The sequence below is a fragment of the Hypanus sabinus genome, chromosome 26, assembly GCF_030144855.1.
Source record: "Hypanus sabinus isolate sHypSab1 chromosome 26, sHypSab1.hap1, whole genome shotgun sequence".
Lineage (NCBI taxonomy): Eukaryota > Metazoa > Chordata > Chondrichthyes > Myliobatiformes > Dasyatidae > Hypanus > Hypanus sabinus.
The window spans coordinates 38,353,906-38,377,308 of NC_082731.1; the positions used below are offsets into that span (position 1 = coordinate 38,353,906).

Consider the following 23,403-nt stretch of genomic DNA (forward strand, 5'->3'; position numbering starts at 1 on the left):
GTATGAGAGGGTCCGGCAAGCCCAGGTACCTTTATCTCAAAGTAACAAACTTATCTCAATATCTCTCAAACCAGGAGATAACATACATATGAGATCAATGAATAAAGATACTTTCTCGCCCAGATGAAAAGGCCCCTACCGAGTGCTGATGACCCGTACAGCCGTTAAGGTGAAGGAGAAACCTGACTGAACACATGCCACCGGGTGTAAGTTGCACCAAGGCGACAGCAAAATAAAACACTGAACAAGTGACATCTTCCCCAAGAGGGAGGAACGCACTGAGAACTATGAACCGGGCGTATTAAGAGACTGGAAAACAAATCTATTCTAAGCTGTAGCTCATGTTACATATAGAGACTGTGATTGTTAACAAAATATATATTCAATAGAGGACTAACATGAAGGAAGTAGTGGTAACAATCATATTGGGGGTATGATTGATTAAGTGCCTAACAGCGCCAGAGGGCAAATACAAAGAAATAGGGAAGTGGGGAAGAATTTTGGAGCAGGTGAAGGAAGGACAGGGTCACCCACACTTATACATGGTGGCAGTTTGCTAATTGTACGGCTTACCGTGCAAATTTAACAAACTATTGTGTTTGCATGGCAGTTCCCCTTTCCACGCAGAGTCCTGTGAATCTTAAGCCCGTTAGTAAGAAGAGAACCCTCGCTATGTATATTGGTAGGATTACAGTCCTAAACCATTTCAGGCAGCAAGTTTGCTCGAAATTGTCTCAACTCTGTAAAGTATCTGGTTTAGAATAGTAAGTTATGGGGCAGTACCACCACTAACTTTACAGTACTCACCCGTTAACAGGGGTTAACTTTACCCCTGTTGTCTCCGAGCTTGGGCCTTAGATAATACCTCCAGCACTACCACTGTGCCAAGAGAGGTGTATGTAAAAATACATGTAGTCCCAGCTCCGATGTGTTTGTGTTCAGAACAACTGGTTAGGATTTTCCTTGTGCAATACCTCCATGGCACTTCTAATGCAGAAACCCGACAATGTGACCAGCAGAGTACTGGACAGGTAAAAATTAGACCGACGTTACGATTCTCTGCCTCTATAGTTTACAGACGGCAATGGGAATATATGGGGTGCCTGGGGTATGCTGGAGTTTTTGATCTAGGGCATATCCGTGGCTCCCAGGCAATGAGCTGGCTGTTGCTATTTGGGAAAATTGACTACCTCTGTTACAACTAGAGTCCTGCCACTCAATGCTTCTCATGCAGACCACCTACACTCACGAACTATAGATGTGGTTTTCAGATTTCTGCGGGGAATAAGATTCTGGCAGGAGTACTCCCTTGGTGGGGTTCAGTAAATAATCCCCATACCTTACAATAGACAATAGAAGTTTAGAACTGGGAGACTATAGAGGGATTTGCCATTCTGAACCAGGAAATGCAAAATCTTTGACTGGTGTCCTTACGGAACCGGATGGCCCGAGACTAAGTATTAGCCTGGGAGGAGGGGTCTGTGCTTTAGTGGGGAAAGAATGTTACACCTACGTACCCGATGCTTCAGAAAATATGACCCACGTGTTAGAACACATGACCCATCTGTGAGATGAGATACATTAACTGAAATCTCAAGCCCCTCCAGTAGACTGGGATTTCTTTAGGTGGTTTAAATCAGTGTTAGGAGGAATTTTTTCCTGGTTACAGCCCCTCTTTTACGGTCTCATTGCCCTGGTCTGCTTAGTGGTGGTGGGCCATTGTGTCATACAACAATGCATTCGCTGCGTCTGCGCAATCTCACATCATGGGAGTCAGGGAAGAAGAGGAGAATTACGATGAAGAGGGAAGTTTAAGAAACTGCCCTTACCCAGTGGGTTATTCACTCCCTCTTCAGAAAGAAGGAAATACAAACCTTTAAGTGTTGATCAGAAAGATCAACAAGGAGGGATTTGTGGTAGAAATGGTTAAAACTAATGTCTGATGGGATACTTGTCAATTCTGGAACAGCTGGGCTTGACACCGCTGATGCATGTCGATAATAACTTTGGATGATAAGTGCAGTACCAGGAACTCCAATTAATAAGATAGTAGGACCCTGGAACCAGGAGGGAGAATGCGTCTGGGGCTAAATTTATGAGTCCTGATAGCAGGAAGCAGGAAGAACCGTTGACTCGTATGGAGGGATAATTTAAACGATTGATCAGATACTGACCACGGGATGCCAAAGTTATGTGAAGTTGTTTGTCTTGCTGTATAAATATGAGCACTGAATAACCTAAAGTTTAGAGTTCTGGTGGCGGTGGAGACTGCTGCAGCCTCTCCATGATATCATGTTAATAAACTCTTAAAATGAAACTCCAAGTCACTCTCAGTGTTCTCAGTTAGTGTTTCCATGACAATTTGAAATTCAAGTGATTTATTTGTCACCGATCTACAGCGTTATACACCAGTCTCACTTACTGCCGACAGCAACAGAACAAACCCCTCGAAGGCTCAGTTCAGTCCCGGGTGTGATTAGCAGCTGCAATAACAGCAGAACCTGAAATAAAGAATCATTCAGGAGCTTGCAACCAGATCCAGCCGTTGTGATGCCTAAAAATATAACAGACAGTTTATTTGAACCTTCTCCTTGATGTGAAGTTGCTGGAGTCTCACCATAAGGGACAACTGAGTAAATCTCTTTGCTCATTCAGGACAGAAATGTGGCCTCACCTTATTGTGAACTTAATGGAGCCTCACAAGGTGGTTTAACTGAATGAAACCCTTCCCACACTCAGAACAGGTGAACGGCTACTCCCTCGTGGGAACTCGCTGGTGCTCAGTGGCTGAAATGACTGAATGAATTCCTTCCCACACCTAGACCAGATGGATAACCCCTCTCCAGTGTGAACTCACTTATGTGTCCTGAGGTTGGGGATCTTAAGGAATCGCTACCCAGAGTCAGATCAGGTATATGGTCACTGTGCAATGGGAACTCGCAGTTATATCTTCAGGCTGGATGACATCAGAGTATATCCCTCCCACACACAGAACAGGTGAATGCCTTCTTTCCACAGTGAACCCACTGGTGTTTCTGCCTGTGGGCTGAGCAAGTGAATTCCTGCCACACAGAGCAGATGAATGGACCCCGGCCACTGTGAGCATGATGGTGTCTACGGGTGAGAAGACACCGTACATAACTCCGCACAATCGCAGCTGGCGTACCAACAGGTAGGATGAACGAGTAAACCTGTTTACTCACTCAGGCCAGGTATGCAGCCTCTCAGTGTAAACCCACTGATACTTCACAATGTGGTGTAACTGAGTGAATCCCTTCCCACATTCACAACAGGTGAACAGGCTTCTCCACTATGAACTCGCTGGTGTTTCAGCAGTTCAGCTGATTGAGTGAATCCCTTCCCACAGTCTGAGCAGGTGAATGGCTTCTCCCCAGAGTGAAATCATTTGTGTCTTAACCCTTTGGAATGAGTGAGTGAATCCCTTCCCAGACACAGAACGGGTGAATGGTTTCTCTCCTGTGTGACCTCACTGGTGTGTGTTCAAATATGACTATTCAGTAAATTACTTCCCACAATTCATCAGCTGAATGGCTTCTCCCCAGCGTGAACTCTCTGGTGCGCCAGTAGATTAGACGACCGAGTGAATCCTTTCCCACAGACCGAGCAGGTGAACAGCCTCTCTCAAGTGTGAGTCCGCTGGTGACTTATCAGAGAGGACGAGTGAGTGAATCCCTTCCCACACACTGAGCAGGTGAATGGCCTCTCTCCCGTGTGAATTCGCTTGTGCCTCAACAGGTCAGATGATTGAGTACATCGCTTCCCACAAACAGGGCAGACATATGGTCTCTCTCCACTGTGAACACGCCGGTGTACTTGCAAATTAGATGACTGGGTGAATGTCTTCCCACAGTCTGAGCAGGTGAACGGCTTTGCCCCAGAGTGAACTCGCTGGTGTCTTCTCACATGAGATGAGTGAGTGAATCCCTTCCCACACACAGGACAGGTGAATGGATTTTCTCCCGTGTGAACTCGCTGGTGCGCGTGCAGTTGATACGATTCAGTGAATCCCTTTCCACAGTCTGAACAGGTGAATGGCCTCTCCCCACTGTGAAGTTTCTGGTGTGCCAGGAGATGGGATGACCGAGTGAATCCCTTCCCACACTCTGAGCAGGTGAACGGCCTCTCTCCAGTGTGAACCAGCCGGTGTGATAAAAGATGAGAGGACCGAGTGAACGTCTTTCCACAGTCTGAGCAGGTGAATGGTCTTTCCCCAGTGTGAACTCGCTGGTGACTTCTCAGATCAGATGATCGAGTGAATCCCTTCCCACATTCTGAGCAGGTGAATGGTCTCTCCCCAGTGTGAACTCGCTGGTGACTTCTCAGATCAGATGACCGAGTGAATCCCTTCCCACATTCTGAGCAGGTGAATGGTCTCTCCCCAGTGTGAACTCGCTGATGCTTCATCAGCTGAGATGATCGAGTGCATCGTTTCCCGCTAACAGAGCAGATAACCGGTTGCTCCCCATCGTGAACTTGCCTGTGTGCTTGCAGTTGAGATGACTGATTGAATACATCCCCACATTCTGAGCAGGCGAATGGTTTTTCTCCCGTGTGAATCCGCTGGTGCACGTGCAGGCGTGACAAAACAGTGAATCCCTTCCCACAGTCTGAACAGGTGAATGGCCTCTCCCCAGTGTGAACTCTCTGGTGCACCAGTAGATTAGACGACCGAGTGAATCCCTTCCCACATATCGAGCAGGTGAACAGCTTCTGTTCAGTGTGAACCCGCTGGTGATTTATCAAATAGTACAAGTGAGTGAATCCCTTCCCACATTCAGAACAGGTGAATGGCCTCTCCCCAGTGTGAACCGCCCGGTGTACTTTCAAGTGAGATGACTGGATAAATGCCTTCCCACAGTCTGAGCAGGTGAATGGTTTTTCTCCCGTGTGAACCCGCTGGTGCACGTGCAGGTGTGACGATTCAGTGAATCCCTTGCCACACTCTGAACAAATGAATGGCCTTTCCTCAGTGTGAAGTCTCTGATGCGCCAGTAAATGAGAAGACCGAATGAATCTCTTCCCACATTCTAAGCAAGAGAACGGCCTCTCCCCGGTGTGATTTCGCTGGTGACTTTTCAGAGAGTACGGGTGAGCGAATCCCTTCCCACACACTGAGCAGGTGAACGGCCTCGCCCCAGTGTGAACCGCCTGGTGTATCAGTAGGTTAGATAGCTGAGTGAATCCCTTCCCACATTCAGAGCAGGTGAATGGCCTCTCTCCCGTGTGAGTTCGCTTGTGGCTCAACAGGTCAGATGATCGAGTACATCGCTTCCCACAAACAGGGCAGATGTATGGTCTCTCTCCACTGTGAACACGCCGGTGTACTTGCAAGTGAGATGACTGTGTAAATGCCTTCCCACAGTCTGTGCAGGAAAATGGCTTCTCCCCAGAGTGAACGCGCTGGTGTCTTCGCAGTAGAGATGAGTGAGTGAATCCCTTCCCACATGCGGAACAGGTGAATGGTTTTTCTCCCGTGTGAACCCGCTGGTGTGCGTGCAGGCGAGATGATTCAGTGAATCCCTTCCCACAGTCTGAACAGGTGAACGGCCTCTCCCCAGTGTGAAGTTTCTGGTGTGCCAGTAGATTAGAAGACCGAGTGAATCCCTTCCCACAGTCTGAGCAGGTGAACGGCTTCTCCCCAGAGTGAAATCGCTGGTGCCTGATTAACTTGGATGAGTCAGTGAATCCCTTCCCACAGTCTGAGCAGATGAACGACTTCTCCTTGGAGTGCATTAGGGGGTGACTCATCACATGGGATGCAAGAGTGAATCCTGTTCCAAGCACGGAAGAGTTGAATAGTCCCTCCTCTCTCTCATGTGAGCTCGCTTGTGTGTCACTAAGTTGAGTGGTCAAGCGACTGCCTTCCCACACACAGGGCAGGTGAACAGCCTCTCACTGTGGTGAATTTTCTGATGTATCTTCAGAATGAATTGCTTAGTGTCGTCTGAGCAATCTCACTATGATGTGAACTCGCTGTTATATCCTCAGGCTGGATTACTGAGTACAGCCCTTCCTTCACACAGAGCAGGTGAACGGGAAAATTCACCGGTGTGTCTGCAGGTCAGCTGAGTGAGTGAATCCCTTCCCACACCGACAGCAGGTGAATGATATCTCCCTGCTAACTCATCAAGTCAGACGTCAATCCTTCACACAGACAATGCAGTTAAGATCTGATCTCTGGTGAACAAATGCTGGTGTGTTGGCAGGCGCTTAGTTGCAGTGGATTTCACAGAGTGACACCAGAAAACTTTATTTCAAACCGCATTTCCAGCTGGGCTGAGATACATCTTCTGCTCCAAGGTTCCACCACTGATATACTGGCGTTACAATGGAAATACTTGATCACTCCTTCAATAACTTGAAGAGAATTCACAAAGTTTATCACCAGGTTGCTTTATCCAGATCTCTCTCCTACACTGAGCACGTGTTTGGGTTCTCCTTGCTGCAAACGGTGTGCTGTTTTCTCAAGCATCTCCTCCTCCACATTCAAAGACTGATGACAACATACGGTGGGACTAAACGTGTTTGTGGTTCTGTTTGAGATTCACATATACAAATCCTTTGCCTTTTGTGCCCTGTAAAAATAGTTTACAGAAGACGTCAATTTGCGAAGGATAACAACTCAGATGAGATAATTTTCATCCCTCTGGTGAGTCTGACATCACACTGTTAAAGCAGAGTTCAACCCAAGTTGAAGGAATGCTCCCCATTTTTAACCGGGTTCGGGCATCTGAACTGACGATGAAATTCTCTGTCTGCCTCGGAATGGAACATTTCTGCATCAATCTCTGAGTTGCCTCAGTCCAACTCTAGGTTCTGAGCAGGCCCACAGGGTTACATGGATATTCCTGGAGACATTTTGATTACTGTGACTCCACCCCCCCGGAGTTCATTGACAGAGATAAGCTCACCAAACTCAGTGTTAATGAACACGTACAAACAAGCTGGATGAATTCAGCATGTCGGGCAGCATCCGTTGAAATGAGCAATCAACGTTTTGGACCGAGACCCTACGTCAGGACTGAAGAAGGAGGGGGCAGGGGTACGGTACCGGTGGGGACGGGTCTGTCATTGTATAACACTGGGGTACGGTACCGGTAGGGACGGGTCTGTCACTGTATAACAATGGGGTACAATAATGGTGGGGACAGGACTGTCACTGTACAACACTGGGGTACGCTACCGGTAGGGACGGGTCTGTCACTGTAAAACAATGGGATACAATAATGCTGGGGACAGGACTGTCACTGTATAACACTGGGGTACGGTACCGGTGGGGACGGGACTGTCACTGTATAACAATGGGGTACAATAATGGTCGGGACAGGACTGTCAATGTTTAACAATGGGGTACAATAATGGTGGGGACAGGACTGTCACTGTATAACAATGGGGTACAATAATGGTGGGGACAGGACTGTCACTGTATAACAATGGGGTACAATAATGGTGGGGACAGGACTGTCACTGTATAGCAATGGGGTACAATAATGGTGGGGACAGGACTGTCACTGTAAAACACCAGGGTACGGTACCAGTAGGGACGGGTCTGACACTTTATAACAATGGGGTACAATAATGGTGGGGACAGGACTGACAATGCATAAATTTGGGGTACGGTACCGGTGGGGACGGGACTGTCACTGTACAACACTGGGGTACGGTACCGGTAGGGACGGGTCTGTCACTGTATAACAATGGGGTACAATAATGGTGGGGACAGGACTGTCACTGTACAACACTGGGGTACGGTACCGGTAGGGACGGGTCTGTCACTGTAAAACAATGGGATACAATAATGCTGGGGACAGGACTGTCACTGTATAACACCGGGGTACGGTACCAGTAGGGACGAGTCTGTCACTGTATAACAATGGGGGACAATAATGGTGGGGACAGGACTGTCACTGTATAACACTGGGGTACGGTACCGGTGGGGACGGGTCTGTCACTGTATAACACTGGGGTACGGTACCGGTAGGGACGGGTCTGTCACTGTATAACAATGGGGTACAATAATGGTGGGGACAGGACTGTCACTGTACAACACTGGGGTACGGTACCGGTAGGGATGGGTCTGTCACTGTAAAACAATGGGATACAATGCTGGGGACAGGACTGTCACTGTATAACACCGGGGTACGGTACCAGTAGGAAACGAGTCTGTCACTGTATAACAATGGGGGACAATAATGGTGGGGACAGGACTGTCACTGTATATCACTGGGGTACGGTACCGGTGGGGACGGGACTGTCACTGTATAACAATGGGGTACGGTACTGGTGGGGACGGGTCTGTCACTGTATAACAATGGGGTACAATAATGGTGGGGTCAGGACTGTCACTGTATAACAATGGGGTACAATAATGGTGGGGACAGGACTGTCACTGTATAACAATGGGGTACAATAATGGTGGGGACAGGACTGTCACTGTATAGCAATGGGGTACAATAATGGTGGGGACAGGACTGTCACTGTATAACACCAGGGTACGGTACCAGTAGGGACGGGTCTGTCACTGTATAACAATGGGGAACAATAATGGTGGGGACAGGACTAACAATGTATAAATTTGGGGTACGGTACCGGTGGGGACGGGACTGTCACTGTACAACACTGGGGTACAGTACCGGTGGGGACGGGTCTTTCACTGTATAACAATGGGGTACAATAATGGTGGGGACAGGACTGTCACTGTATAACACTGGGGTACAATAATGGTGGGGACAGGACTGTCACTGTATAACAATGGGGTACAATAATGGTGGGGACAGGACTGTCACTGTATAGCAATGGGGTACAATAATGGTGGGGACAGGACTGTCACTGTATAACACCAGGGTACGGTACCAGAAGGGACGGGTCTGTCACTGTATAACAATGGGGAACAATAATGGTGGGGACAGGACTAACAATGTATAAATTTGGGGTACGGTACCGGTGGGGACGGGACTGTCACTGTACAACACTGGGGTACAGTACCGGTGGGGACGGGTCTTTCACTGTATAACAATGGGGTACAATAATGGTGGGGACAGGACTGTCACTGTATAACACTGGGGTACAATAATGGTGGGGACAGGACTGTCACTGTATAACAATGGGGTACAATAATGGTGGGGACGGGTCTGTCACTGTACAACAATGGGGTACGGTACCGGTAGGGATGGGTCTGTCACTGTGTAACCTCGGTGTACAGTACCCGTGGGGACGGGTCTGTCACTGTGTAACACTGGGGTATAGTACTGGTGGGGACGTGTCTGTCACTGTATACCGTACCGTACCAATAAGTATACCGTACTGGATACTGTTGATGGGGATGACCTACCAGGAATGAGTTGTAGTGGTCCTGCCTCTGGCACAGAGGTTGAACCCTCAACTAGAAAAGGGAGGAGGGAAGAGAAGAGAGCGATAGTTTTAGGGGATTCTATAGTCGGGGGGCAGATAGGAGATTTTGTGGGGCAGATCGGGAGTCTCGGATGGTATGTTGCCTCCCTGGTGCCAGGGTCCGGGACATCTCAGATTGGGTGCAGGCTATTCTTGAGAACGAGGGCATGAACCCAGATGTAGTGGTCCATGTAGGGACCAATGATGTAGGTAAGGTGAGTGAGGGGGTCCTGCTTAGAGAGTTCAGGGAGTGAAGCTGAAAGGCAGGACCTCCAGGGTGACAATCTCGGGATTGCGACCTGTGCCAAATGTGAGTGAGGCGAAGAATAGAATGATTATGCACATTAATATGAGGCTGAGAGCATGGTGCAGGAAGGAAGGGTTCAGGTTTTTGGATAAATGGTCTTTGTTCCAGGGACATGGGATCTGTTTCGAAGGGACGGTCTACATCTGAACCGGAGGGGTACTAACATTCTTGAAGGAATGTTTGCCAGTGCTGCTCGGGGGGGTTTAAACTAGATGTGCAGGGGACAGGGATCCAGATCCAGAGGGTTGGTCAGAAGGAGCATGGGGTTAAATGTGTAGAAGGTTTGGGTGATCTTGAGAAGGTCATCAAAATTCAAGGTGCAATTAGCCCGATGGAAGTTCAAGGAGCTGGGTTAGGTACAATAGACAGTGTTTTAATCAAAGAGAGGAGGAATGGGCTAAGAATTCTATATTTGAATGCGCGTAGTGTCAGAAATAAGACAGATGAGCTTGAAGCTCAGATGAAAATGGGGAACTACAATATTGTTGGGATAACGGAGACATGGCTGCAAGGGGATCAGGCCTGGGAATTGAGTGTACCAGGGTATACGTGCTATCATAGAGACAGAAATATGGGAAGAGGGGGTGGGGTGGCCCTGTTGGTGAGGAATGAGATTCAGTCCTTAGCAAGAGGTGACTTGGGAACAGGGGAAGTAGAGTCTGTGTGGATTGAGCTGAGGAACAGTAAGGGTAAAAAGACCCTAATGGGTGTCGTGTACAGGCCCCCAAACAGTAGCATGGATATTGGGTACAAGTTGATTAGGGAGTTAACATTGGCATGTGCTAAAGGTAATGCAGTCGTTATGGGAGATTTCAACATGCAGGTGAACTGGGAGAATCAGGTAGGTGCTGGACCCCAGGATAGGGAGTTTGTGGAGTGTCTAAGGGATGTATTTTTGGAACAGCTTGTGCTTGAACCAACCAGGAACGAGGCTATTTTGGACTTGGTGATGTGTAATGAACAGGAATTGATAAGTGATCTTGAAGTAAAGGAGCCATTAGGAAGTAGTGATCATAACATGATAAGTTTTTATCTACAATTTGAGAGGGATAGGGGCAGATCAGAGGTGTCAGTGTTGCAATTAAATAAAGGAGACTATGGAGCCATGAGGGAAGAACTGGCCAAAGTTAAATGGGCGGATGCCCTGGCAGGAAAGACAGTGGATCAGCAGTGGCAGATATTCTTGGGGATAATACAAAAGATGCAAAAGCAGTTCATTCCAATGAGAAGGATGGATTCAAAGAGGGGGAAGGGGCCACAGTGGTTGACAAAGGAAGTCAGAGATTGTATAGCATTAAAGAAAAAGAAGTATGACAGGGCTAAGATGAGTGGGAATACAGATGATTGGGAAAGTTTTAAGAAACAGCAGATCTTAACTAAAAAAGCAATACGGAGAGAAAAAATCAGGTATGAGCTCAGTCTAGCCAGCAATATAAAAGGGGATAGCAAAAGCTTTTTTAGCTATGTGAAGAGAAAGAAGATAGTTAAGAACAATGTTGGCACCTTGAAGAATGAATTGGGAGAAATTGTTATGGGAAACAGGGAAATGGCAACAGAATTTAATGCGTACTTTAGATCTGTCTTCACCAGGGAGGACACAAGCAATCTCCCAGATGTATGGATGGGCCAGGGTCATAAGATATCAGAGGAATTCAGACAGATTGACATTAGGAAAGAAACTGTGATGAGTAGACTGGTAGGACTGAAGGCTGATAAATCCCCGGGTCCAGATGATCTGCATCCGAGGGTTCTAAAAGAGGTGGCTCAGGAAATTGCGGATGCATTGGTAATCATTTTCCAATGTTCCTTAGATTCAGGATCAGTTCCTGAAGATTGGAGAGTGGCTAATGTTATCCCACTTTTCAAGAAGGGAGGGAAGGAGAAAACGGAGAACTATCGCCCTGTTAGTCTAACGTCAGTCGTGGGGAAGATGCTTGAGTCCATTATTAAGGACGAAATAGTGGCACATCTTGATAGCAGTAATAGGATTAGGCCGAGCCAGCATGGATTTACCAAGGGCAAATCATGCTTGACTAATCTGTTGGAGTTTTTTGAGGGTGTAACAAGGATGTTAGACGAGGATAAGCCAGTGGATGTTGTGTACCTAGAGTTTCAGAAGGCATTCGATAAGGTGCCACATAGGAGACTGGTGAGTAAAATCAGAGCTCATGGCATTGGGGGCAGGGTTTCAACATGGATAGAAAACTGGTTGGCAGATAGAAAGCAAAGGGTAGCAGTGAATGGGTGTTTCTCGGACTGGCTGGAGGTGACTAGTGGGGTACCACAGGGCTCTGTATTGGGACCACAGCTCTTTACCATTTATGTCAACGATTTAGATGAGGGCATTGAAAACTATATCAGCAAATTTGCTGACGATACTAAACTGGGTGGCAGTGTGACATGCGAAGAGGACGTGAGGAGAATACAGGGAGACTTGGATAGGCTGGGTGAGTGGGCAGATACTTGGCAGATGTCATTCAATGTGAATAAATGTGAAGTTATCCACTTTGGAAGCAGGAACAAGAGAGCAGAGTATTGTCTGAACTGTGTAGAGTTAGGTAAGGGAGAAATGCAAAGAGACTTAGGAGTCCTAGTTCATCAGTCTATGAAGGTGAATGAGCAAGTGCAACAGGCAGTGAAGAGGGCAAATGGAATGTTGGCCTTTATTACAAGGGGAATTGAGTACAAGAGCAAGGATGTCCTTTTGCATTTGTACAGGGCCCTGGTGAGACCACACCTGGAATATTGTGTACAGTTTTGGTCTCCAGGTTTAAGGAAGGACATTCTGGCAATTGAGGAAGTGCAGCGTAGATTCACTAGGTTGATTCCTGGGATGGCAGGGCTGTCTTACGCAGAGAGATTGGAGAGACTGGGCTTGTACACGCTGGAATTGAGGAGATTGAGAGGGGATCTGATTGAAACGTTTAAGATAATTAAAGGATTTGATAGGATTGAGGCAGGAAATATGTTCCAGATGTTGGGAGAGTCCAGCACCAGAGGGCATGGATTGAGAATAAGAGGTCAGTTATTTAAAACAGAGTTGAGGAAGAGATTCTTCTCCCAGAGAGTTGTGGAGGTGTGGAATGCACTGCCTCGGAAGATGGTGGAGGCCAATTCTCTGGATGCTTTCAAGAAGGAGCTAGATAGGTATTTGATGGATAGGGGAATCAAGGGAAATGGGGACAAGGCAGGGACTGGGTATTGATAGTGAATGATCAGCCATGATCTCAGAATGGCGGTGCAGACTCGAGGGGCCGAATGGTCTACTTCCGCACCTATTGTCTATTGTATAACCCCGGGGTACGGAACCGGTGGGGACGGGTCTGTCAGTGTATAACCCCGGGGTACGGTACCGGTGGGGACAGGTCTGTCACTCAATAACTCTGGGGTACGGTGCCTATGGGGATGGGTCTGTCACTGTGTAACCCCTGGGTACAGTACCAGTGGGGACAGGTCTATCAGTGTATAACATTGGGGTAAGGTACCGGTGGGAATGGGTCTGTCACTGAATAACAATGGGGTAGTACAATAATGGTGGGGACAGGACTATCACTGTATAACAATGGGATACAATAATGGTGGGGATGGATTTGTCACTGTATAACACCGGGGTACGGTATGGGTAGGGACGGGTCTGTCACTGTATAAGAATGGGGTACAATAATGGTGGGGACAGGACTGTCACTGTATAACAATGGGGTACAATAATGGTGGGGATGGGTCTGTCACTGTATAACTCTGGGGTATGGTACCCGTGGGGATGGGTCTGTCACCGTGTAACCCCGGGGTGCAGTACTGGTGGGGACTGGTCTGTCACTGTGAAACCCCTAGTTATAGTACTGGTGGGGGCAGGTCTATCAGTGTATAACACTGGGGTACGGTACCGGTGGGGACGGGTCTGTCACTGTGTAAGCCCTGGGTATAGTACTGGCGGGGACAGGTCTATCAGTGTATAACCCCAGGGTACGGTGCCTATGGGGATGGGTCTGTCACTCTGTAACCCCGGGGTGCAGTACTGCTGGGGACTGGTCTGTCACTGTGTAACCCCTGGGTATAGTACCGGTGGGGACAGGTCTATCAGTGTATAACACCGGGGTATGGTACTGGTGGGGACGGGTCTGTCACTGTATAACCCCGGGGTGCAGTACTGCTGGGGACTGGTCTGTCACTGTGTAACTCCTGGGTATAGTACCAGTGGGGACAGGTCTATCAGTGTATAACACCGGGGTATGGTACTGGTGGGGACGAGTCTGACACTGTATAACCCCGGGGTACGGTACCGGTGGGGACACGTCTGTCACTCAATAACTCTGGGGTACGGTCCCATGGGGATGGGTCTGTCACTGTGTAACCCCTGGGTACAGTACCAGTGGGGACAGGTCTATCAGTGTATAACATTGGGGTAAGGTACAGGTGGGGACGGGTCTGTCACTGTGTAACCCCTGGGTACAGTACCAGTGGGGACAGGTCTATCAGTGTATAACATTGGGGTAAGGTACCGGTGGGGACGGGTCTGTCACTGTGTAACCCCTGGGTATAGTACCGGCGGGGACAGGTCTATCAGTGAAAATCTCCAGGGTACGGTACCGGTGGGGATGGGTCTGTCACTGTATAACACTGAGGTACGGTATGGGTAGGGACGGGTCTGTCACTGTATAAGAATGGGGTACAATAATGGTGGGGACAGGTCCATCACTGAAAAACCCTGGGGTACGGGTCTGTCACTGTATTACACCAGGGTACGATACCGGTGGGGACGGGTCTGTCACTATTACCCCGGGGTACGGTACTGGTGGGGACGTGTCTGTCACTGTGAAACACCTAGGTACAGTACCGGTGGGGACAGGTCTATCAGTGTATAACACCGAGGTATGGTACCGGTGGGGAAGGGTCTGTCACTGTATAACCCTGGGATACGGAACCGGTGGGGAGGGTCTGTCAGTGTGTAACCCCTGGGTACAGTACCGGTGGGGACAGATTTATCAGTGTATAACGCTGGGTTACGGCACCGGTGGGGACGGGTCTGTCACTGTGTAACCCCTGGGTACAGTACCGGTGGGGACGGGTCTGTCACTGTGTAACCCCTGGGTACGGTACCGTTGGGGACGGGTCTGTCACTGTGTAACCCTTCAGTACGGTACCAGTGGGGACAGGTCTATCAGTGTATAACACCGGGGTACGGTACCGTTGGGGACGGGTCTATCACTGTGTAACCCTTCAGTACGGTACCAGTGGGGACAGGTCTATCACTGTATAACCCCGGGGTACGGTACCGGTGGGGAAAGGTCTGTCATTGTGTAACCCCTAGTTATAGTACCGGTGGGGAGAGGTCTATCAGTGTATAACACTGGGGTACGGTACCGGTGGGGACGGGTCAGTCAATATAACCCCGGGGTACGGTACCGGTGGGGACGGGTCTGTCACTGTGAAACCCCTGGGTACAGTACTGGTGGGGACAGGTCTATCAGTGCATAACACCGAGGTACGGTACCGGTGCGGACGGGTCTGTCACTGTATAACCCCGGGGACGGTACTGGTGGGGAAAGGTCTATCAGTGTATAACCCCGGTTACAGTACCGGTGGGGACAGGTTTGTCAGTGTATAACACCAGGGTACAGTACCAGTGGGCACGGGTCTGTCACTGTGTAACCTCTGGGTACAGTACCGGTAGGGACGGGTCTGTCACTGTATAACCCCGGGGTATGGTACTGGTGGGGACGGGTCTGTCACTGTATAACCCAGGGGTACGGTATCGGTGGGGACTGGTCTGTCACTGTATAACACCGGAGTACGGTACCAGTGGGGATGGGTCTGTCACTGTGTAACCCCAGGCTACAGTACCAGTGGGGACAGGTCTATCAGTGTATAACATCGGGGTATGGTACCGGTGGGGACGGGTCTGTCACAGTATAACCCCGGGATACAGTACAGGTGGGGACGGGTCAGTCACTGAATAACAATGGGGTACAATAATGGTGGGGATGGATTTGTCACTGTATAACAATGGGGTTCAGTAATGGTGGGGATGGACCTGTCACTGTATAACACTGGGGTACGGTATTGGTAGGGACATGTCTGTCACCGTATAAGAATGGGGTACAATGATGGTGGGGAACAGGGCTGTCACTGTATAATACTGGGGTACGGTAACGGTAGGGACGGGTCTGTCAGTGTATAACACTGGGGTACAGTACCGGTAGGGACGGGTCTGTCAGTGTATAACAACGGGGTATGGTACCGGTGGGGACGTGTCTGTCACTGTATAAACCCGGGGTACGGTACTGGTGGGGACAGGTCTGTCACTCATTAACTATGGGGTACGGTACCCGTGGGGATTGGTCTGTCACCGTGTAACCCCGGGGTGCAGTACTGGTGGGGACTGGTCTGTCAGTGTGTAACCCCTAGTTATAGTACCGGTGGGGACAGGTCTATCAGTGTATAACACCGAGGTATGGTACCGGTGCGGACGGGTCTGTCACTGTATAACCCCGGGGACGGTACCGGTGGGGATAGGTCTATCAGTGTATAACCCCGGTTACAGTACCGGTGGGGACAGGTTTGTCAGTGTATAACACCGGGGTACAGTACCGGTAGGGACGGGTCTGTCACTGTATAACAATGGGGTACAATAATGGTGGGACAGGACTATCACTGTATAACAATGGGGTACAATAATGGTGGGGATGGATCTGTCACTGTATAACACTGGGGTACGGTATGGGTAGGGACGTGTCTGTCACTGTATAAGAATGGGGTACAATAATGGTGGGGACAGGACTGTCACTGTATAACAATGGGGTACAATAATGGTGGATACAGGACTGTCACTGTATAACAATGGGGTACAATAATGGTGGGAACAGGACTGTCACTGTATAAGAATGGGGTACAATAACGGTGGGGACAGGTCCGTCACTGAAAAACTCCGGGGTACGGTAGCGGTGGATACGGATCTGTCACTGTATAACCCCGGGGTACGGTACCAGTGGGGATAGGTCTATCAGTGTATAACCCTGGTTACAGTACCAGTGGGGACGGGTCTGTCACTGTATAACAGTGGGGTACGGTACCGGTGGGCACGGGTCTGTCACTGTATAACCCCGGGGTACGGTACCGGAGGGGACGGGTCTGTCACTGTGTAACCCCTGGGTACAGTACCAGTGGGGACAGGTCTATCAGTGTATAACATTGGGGTAAGGTACCGGTGGGGACGGGTCTGTCACTGTGTAACCTCGGGGAACGGTACCGGTGGGAATGGGTCTGTCACTGAATAACAATGGGGTAGTACAATAATGGTGGGGACAGGACTGTCACTGTATAACAATGGGATACAATAATGGTGGGGATGGATCTGTCACTGTATAACACTGGGGTATGGTATGGGTAGGGACAGGTCTGTCACTGTATAAGAATGGCGTACAATAATGGTGGGGACAGGACTGTCACTGTATAACAATGGGGTACAATAATGGTGGGGAACAGGACTGTCACTGTATAACACTGAGGTACAATAATGGTGGGGACATCACCATCACTGAAATACCCCGGTGTATGGTACCGGTGGGGATGGGTCTGTCACTGTATTACACCAGGGTACGGGTCTGTCACTGTGTAACCCCTGGGTATAGTACCGGTTGGGATATGTCTATCAGTGTATAACCCCAGGGTACGGTTCCGGTGGGGACAGGTCTGTCACTCATTAACTATGGGGTACGGTACCCGTGGGGATTGGTCTGTCACCGTGTAACCCCGGGGTGCAGTACTGGTGGGGACTGGTCTGTCAGTGTGTAACCCCTAGTTATAGTAACGGTGGGGACAGGTCTATCAGTGTATAACACCGAGGTACGGTACCGGTGCGGACGGGTCTGTCACTGTATAACCCCGGGGACGGTACCGGTGGGGATAGGTCTATCAGTGTATAACCCCGGTTACAGTACCGGTGGGGACAGGTTTGTCAGTGTATAACACCGGGGTACAGTACCGGTGGGGACGGGTCAGTCACAGAATAACAATGGGGTACAATAATGGTGGGGACGGGTCTGTCACTGTATAACACTGGGGTACGGTACCAGTAGGGACGGGTCTGTCACTGTATAACAATGGGGTACAATAATGGTGGGGACAGGACTGTCACTGTATAACACCGGGGTACGGTACCGGTGGGGACGGGACTGTCACTGTATAATACTGGGGTACGGTAACGGTAGGGACGGGTCTGTCAGTGTGTAACACTGGGGTACAGTACCGGTAGGGACGGGTCTGTCACTGTATAACAATGGGGTACAATAATGGTGGGGACAGGACTATCACTGTATAACAATGGGGTACAATAATGGTGGGGATGGATCTGTCACTGTATAACACTGGGGTACGGTATGGGTAGGGACGTGTCTGTCACTGTATAAGAATGGGGTACAATAATGGTGGGGACAGGACTGTCACTGTATAACACTGGGGTACAATAATGGTGGATACAGGACTGTCACTGTATAACAATGGGGTACAATAATGGTGGGGAACAGGACTGTCACTGTATAACACTGAGGTACAATAATGGTGGGGACAGGACCATCACTGTATAACAATGGGGTACAGTACTGGTGGGGACTGGTCTGTCACTGTATAACCCCTGGGTACAGGTCTATCAGTGTATAACACCAGGGTACGGTACCGGTGGGGACGGGTCAGTCAATATAACCCCGGGGTACGGTACCGGTGGGGACGGGTCTGTCACTGTGAAACCCCTGGGTACAGTACTGGTGGGGACAGGTCTATCAGTGCATAACACCGAGGTACGGTACCGGTGCGGACGGGTCTGTCACTGTATAACCCCGGGGACGGTACCGGTGGGGAAAGGTCTATCAGTGTATAACAGAAGGGTACAGTACCGGTGGGCACAGGTCTGTCACTGTGTAACCTCTGGGTACAGTACCGGTAGGGACGGGTCTGTCACTGTATAACCCCGGGGTACGGTATTGGTGGGGACGGATCTGTCACTGTGTAACCTCGGGGAACGGTACTGGTGGGGACGGGTCTGTCACAGAATAACAATGGGGTACAATAATGGTGGGGGACAGGACTGTCACTGTATAACACCGGAGTACGGTACCAGTGGGGCTGGGTCTGTCACTGTGTAACCCCAGGCTACAGTACCAGTGGGGACAGGTCTATCAGTGTATAACAACGGGATATGGTACCGGTGGGGACGGATCTGTCACTGTGTAACCTCGGGAACGGTACCGGTGGGGATGGGTCTGTCACAGAATAACAATGGGGTACAATAATGGTGGGGGACAGGACTGTCACTGTATAACACCGGAGTACGGTACCAGTGGGGATGGGTCTGTCACTGTGTAACCCCAGGCTACAGTACCAGTGGGGACAGGTCTATCAGTGTATAACAACGGGATATGGTACCGGTGGGGACGGATCTGTCACTGTGTAACCTCGGGGAACGGTACCGGTGGTGATGGGTCTGTCGCAGAATAACAATGGGGTACAAGAATGGTGGGGACAGAACTGTCACTGTATAACACTGGGGTACAATATTGGTGGGGACAGGACTGTCACTGTACAACAATGGGGTACAATAATGGTGGGGATGCATGTGTCACTGTAAAACAATTGGGTACAATAATGGTGGGGACAGGACTGTCACTGTATAACACTGGGGTACGGTGCCGGTAGGGACGGGTCTGTCACAATATAACAATGGTGTACAATAACGGTGGGGACAGGACTGTCACTGTATAACACCGGGGTACGGTACCGGTGGGGACGGGTCTGTCACTGTATAACAATGGGGTACAAAAATGGTGGGGACAGGACTGTCACTGCATAATACTGGGGTACGGTAACTGTAGGGATGGGTCTGTCACTGTATAACAATGGGGTACAATAATGGTGGGGACAGGACTGTCACTGTATAACACCGGGGTACGGTACCGGTGGGGACGGGTCTGTCACTGTATAACAATGGGGTACAAAAATGGTGGGGACAGGACTGTCACTGCATAACACTGGGGTACAGTACCGGTAGGGACGGGTCTGTCACTGTATAACAATGGGGTACAAAAATGGTGGGGACAGGACTGTCACTGCATAACACTGGGGTACAGTACCGGTAGGGACGGGTCTGTCACTGTATAACAATGGGGTACAATAATGGTGGGGACAGGACTGTCACTGTATAACAATGGGGTACAATAATGGTGGGGACAGGACTGTCACTGTATAACAATGGGGTCCAATAATGGTGGGGACAGGACTGTCACTGTAAAACAATGGGGTACAATAATGGGGACAGGACTGTCACTGTATAACACCGGGGTACGGTACCAGTAGGGACGGGTCTGTCACTGTATAACAATGGGGGACAATAATGGTGGGGACGGGTCTGTCACTGTATAACACTGGGGTACGGTACCGGTAGGGACGGGTCTGTCACTGTATAACAATGGGGTACAATAATGGTGGGGACAGGACTGTCACTGTATAACAATGGGATACAATAATGGTGGGGATGGATCTGTCACTGTATAACACTGGGGTATGGTACCGGTGGGGACTGGTCTGTCACTGTGTAACCTCGGGGAATGGTACCGGTGGGGATGGGTCTGTCACTGAATAACCCCGGGATATGGTACAGGTGGGGACGGGTCAGTCACTGAATAACAATGGGGTACAATAATGGTGGGGACAGGACTGTCACTGTATAACACCGGGGTACGGTACCGGTGGGGACGGGTCTGTCACTGTATAACAATGGGGTACAATAATGGTCGGGACAGGACTGTCAATGTATAACAATGGGGTGCAATAATGGTGGGGATGGGTCTGTCACTGTATAACACTGGGGTATGGTACCCGTGGGGATGGGTCTGTCACCGTGTAACCCTGGGGTGCAGTACTGGTGGGGACTGGGCTGTCACTGTGTAAACCCCTAGTTATAGTACCGGTGGGGACAGGTCTATCAGTGTATAACCCCAGGGTACGGTACCGGTGGGGACGGGTCTGTCACTGTAGAACAATGGGGTACAATAATGGTGGGGACGGGTCTGTCACTGTATAACACTGGGGTACGGTACCAGTGGGGATGGGTCTGTCACTGTGTAACCCCAGGCTACAGTACCAGTGGGGACAGGTCTATCAGTGTATAACAACGGGATATGGTACCGGTGGGGACGGATCTGTCACTGTATAACACTGGGGTATGGTATGGGTAGGGACAGGTCTGTCACTGTATAAGAATGGCGTACAATAATGGTGGGGACAGGACTGTCACTGTATAACAATCGGGTACAATAATGGTGGGGAACAGGACTGTCACTGTATAACACTGAGGTACAATAATGGTGGGGACAGGTCCATCACTGAAAAACCCCGGTGTATGGTACCGGTGGGGATGGGTCTGTCACTGTGTAACCCCTGGGTATAGTACCGGTTGGGATATGTCAATCAGTGTATAACACCAGGGTACGGGTCTGTCACTGTATTACACCAGGGTACGGTACCGGTGCGGATGGGTCTGTCACTGTGTAACCCCTGGGTATAGTACTGGTGGGGACGGGTCTGTTTCTGTATAACCCCGGGGTACGGTACCGGTGGGGATAGGTCTATCAGTGTATAACCCCGGTTACAGTACCGGTGGGGACAGGTTTGTCAGTGTATAACACCGGGGTACAGTACCAGTGGAACGGGTCTGTCACTGTCTAACCCCTGGGTACAGTACCGGTAGGGATGGGTCTGTCACTGTATAACCCCGGGGTACGGTATCAGTGGGGACGGGTCTGTCACTGTATAACACCGGAGTACGGTACCAGTGAGGATGGGTCTGTCACTGTGTAACCCCTGGGTACAGTACCAGTGGGGACAGGTCTATCAGTGTATAACATCGGGGTATGGTACTGGTGGGGACGGGTCTGTCACTGTGTAACCTCGGGGAACGGTACCGGTGGGGATGGGTCTGTCACTGTATAACCCCGGGATACAGTACAGGTGGGGATGGGTCAGTCACTGAATAACAATGGGGTACAATGATGGTGGGGACAGGACTGTCACTGTATAACAATGGGGTACAATGATGGTGGGGAACAGGGCTGTCACTGTATAATACTGGGGTACGGTAACGGTAGGGACGGGTCTGTCAGTGTATAACACTGGGGTACAGTACCGGTAGGGACGGGTCTGTCAGTGTATAACAACGGAGTATGGTACCGGTGGGGACGGGTCTGTCACTGTGTAACCTCGGTGTACAGTACCCGTGGGGACGTGTCTGTCACTGTATAAACCCGGGGTACGGTACCCGTGGGGATTGGTCTGTCACCGTGTAACCCCGGGGTGCAGTAGTGGTGGGGACTGGTCTGTCAGTGTGTAACCCCTAGTTATAGTATCGGTGGGGACAGGTCTATCAGTGTATAACACTTGGGTACGGTACCAGTGGGGATGGATCTGTCACTGTATAACACTGGGGTACGGTATGGGTAGGGACGGGTTCTCAGTGTATAAGAATGGGGTACAATAATGGTGGGGACAGGACTGTCACTGTATAACACTGGGGTACAATAATGGTGGGGACAGGACAGTCACTGTATAACAATGGGGTACAATAATGGTGGGGACAGGTCCATCACTGAAAAACCCCGGGGTACGGGTCTGTCACTGTATTACACCAGGGTACGATACCAGTGGGGACGGGTCTGTCACTATAACCCCGGAGTACGGTACTGGTGGGGAGGGGTCTGTCACTGTATAACCCCGGGGTACGGTACCGGTGGGGACGGGTCTGTCAGTGTATAACCCCGGGGTACGGTACCGGTGGGGACGGGTCTGTCTCTGTATAACCTCGGGGTACGGTACCGGTGGGGACGGGTCTGTCTCTGTATAACCCCGGGGTACGGTACCGGTGGGGACGGGTCTGTCTCTGTATAACCCCGGGGTACGGTACCGGTGGGGACGGGTCTGTCTCTGTATAACCCCGGGGTACGGTACCGGTGGGGACGGGTCTGTCTCTGTATAACCCCGGGGTACGGTACCGGTGGGGACTGGTCTGTCTCTGTATAACCCCGGGGTACGGTACCGGTGGGGACTGGTCTGTCAGTGTATAACCCCGGGGTACGGTACCGGTGGGGACGGGTCTGTCTCTGTATAACCCCGGGGTACGGTACCGGTGGAGACGGGTCTGTCACTGTATAACCCCGGGGTACGGTACCGGTGGAGACGGGTCTGTCACTGTATAATACCGGGGCACAGTACCGGTGGGGACGGGTATGTCAGTGTATAACCCCGGGGTACGGTACCGGTGGGGACGGGTCTGTCAGTGTATAACCCCGGGGTACGGTACCGGTGGGGACGGGTCTGTCAGTGTATAACCCCGGGGTACGGTACCGGTGGGGACGGGTCAGTCCCCGATAGCCATCCCTTTACCAGAAACCCCCACAAACCAGAAACCGTCTATCAGCCGCCGATCCAGCGACACGCATGCGCCATAGGAATAGCGCCAGGGCCTTCGCTCATCAGCAGACATTTCCCCCGGTAAGGACAGTTTCTACCCCGGAGTTCAGGGCGATGGCGGTGTGACGGGAACCCGCAGCAATTGCCTCCCAGGCGGGGCGCGGAGCCCCGGTCTCACCCTCTGGCCTGGATCCGCCGGTCCTCTGTCCGGTGAGCACATGCGCATCAGTCTC

General features: G+C 50.3%; 1 protein-coding gene across 1 annotated transcript; it reads right to left on the bottom strand.

Annotated features, from left to right (window-relative positions):
* Positions 1-2,323: 2,323 nt before the first annotated feature.
* LOC132381461 (zinc finger protein 850-like) lies at positions 2,324-23,293 on the bottom strand. Its single transcript, XM_059950886.1, has 2 exons — positions 23,161-23,293; positions 2,324-6,596 (listed from the first exon to the last, which is right to left on the bottom strand). Exon 2 carries the CDS (start codon positions 5,767-5,769, stop codon positions 3,643-3,645), a length of 2,127 nt encoding a protein of 708 aa, XP_059806869.1. The 5' UTR covers positions 5,770-6,596; positions 23,161-23,293; the 3' UTR covers positions 2,324-3,642.
* Positions 23,294-23,403: the final 110 nt, after the last annotated feature.

What these genes read in the sequence shown, in the direction of transcription:
- LOC132381461 (XM_059950886.1), bottom strand. Translation starts at nt 5,769, where the DNA reads ATGAGTCACCCCCTAATGCACTCCAAGGAGAAGTCGTTCATCTGCTCA.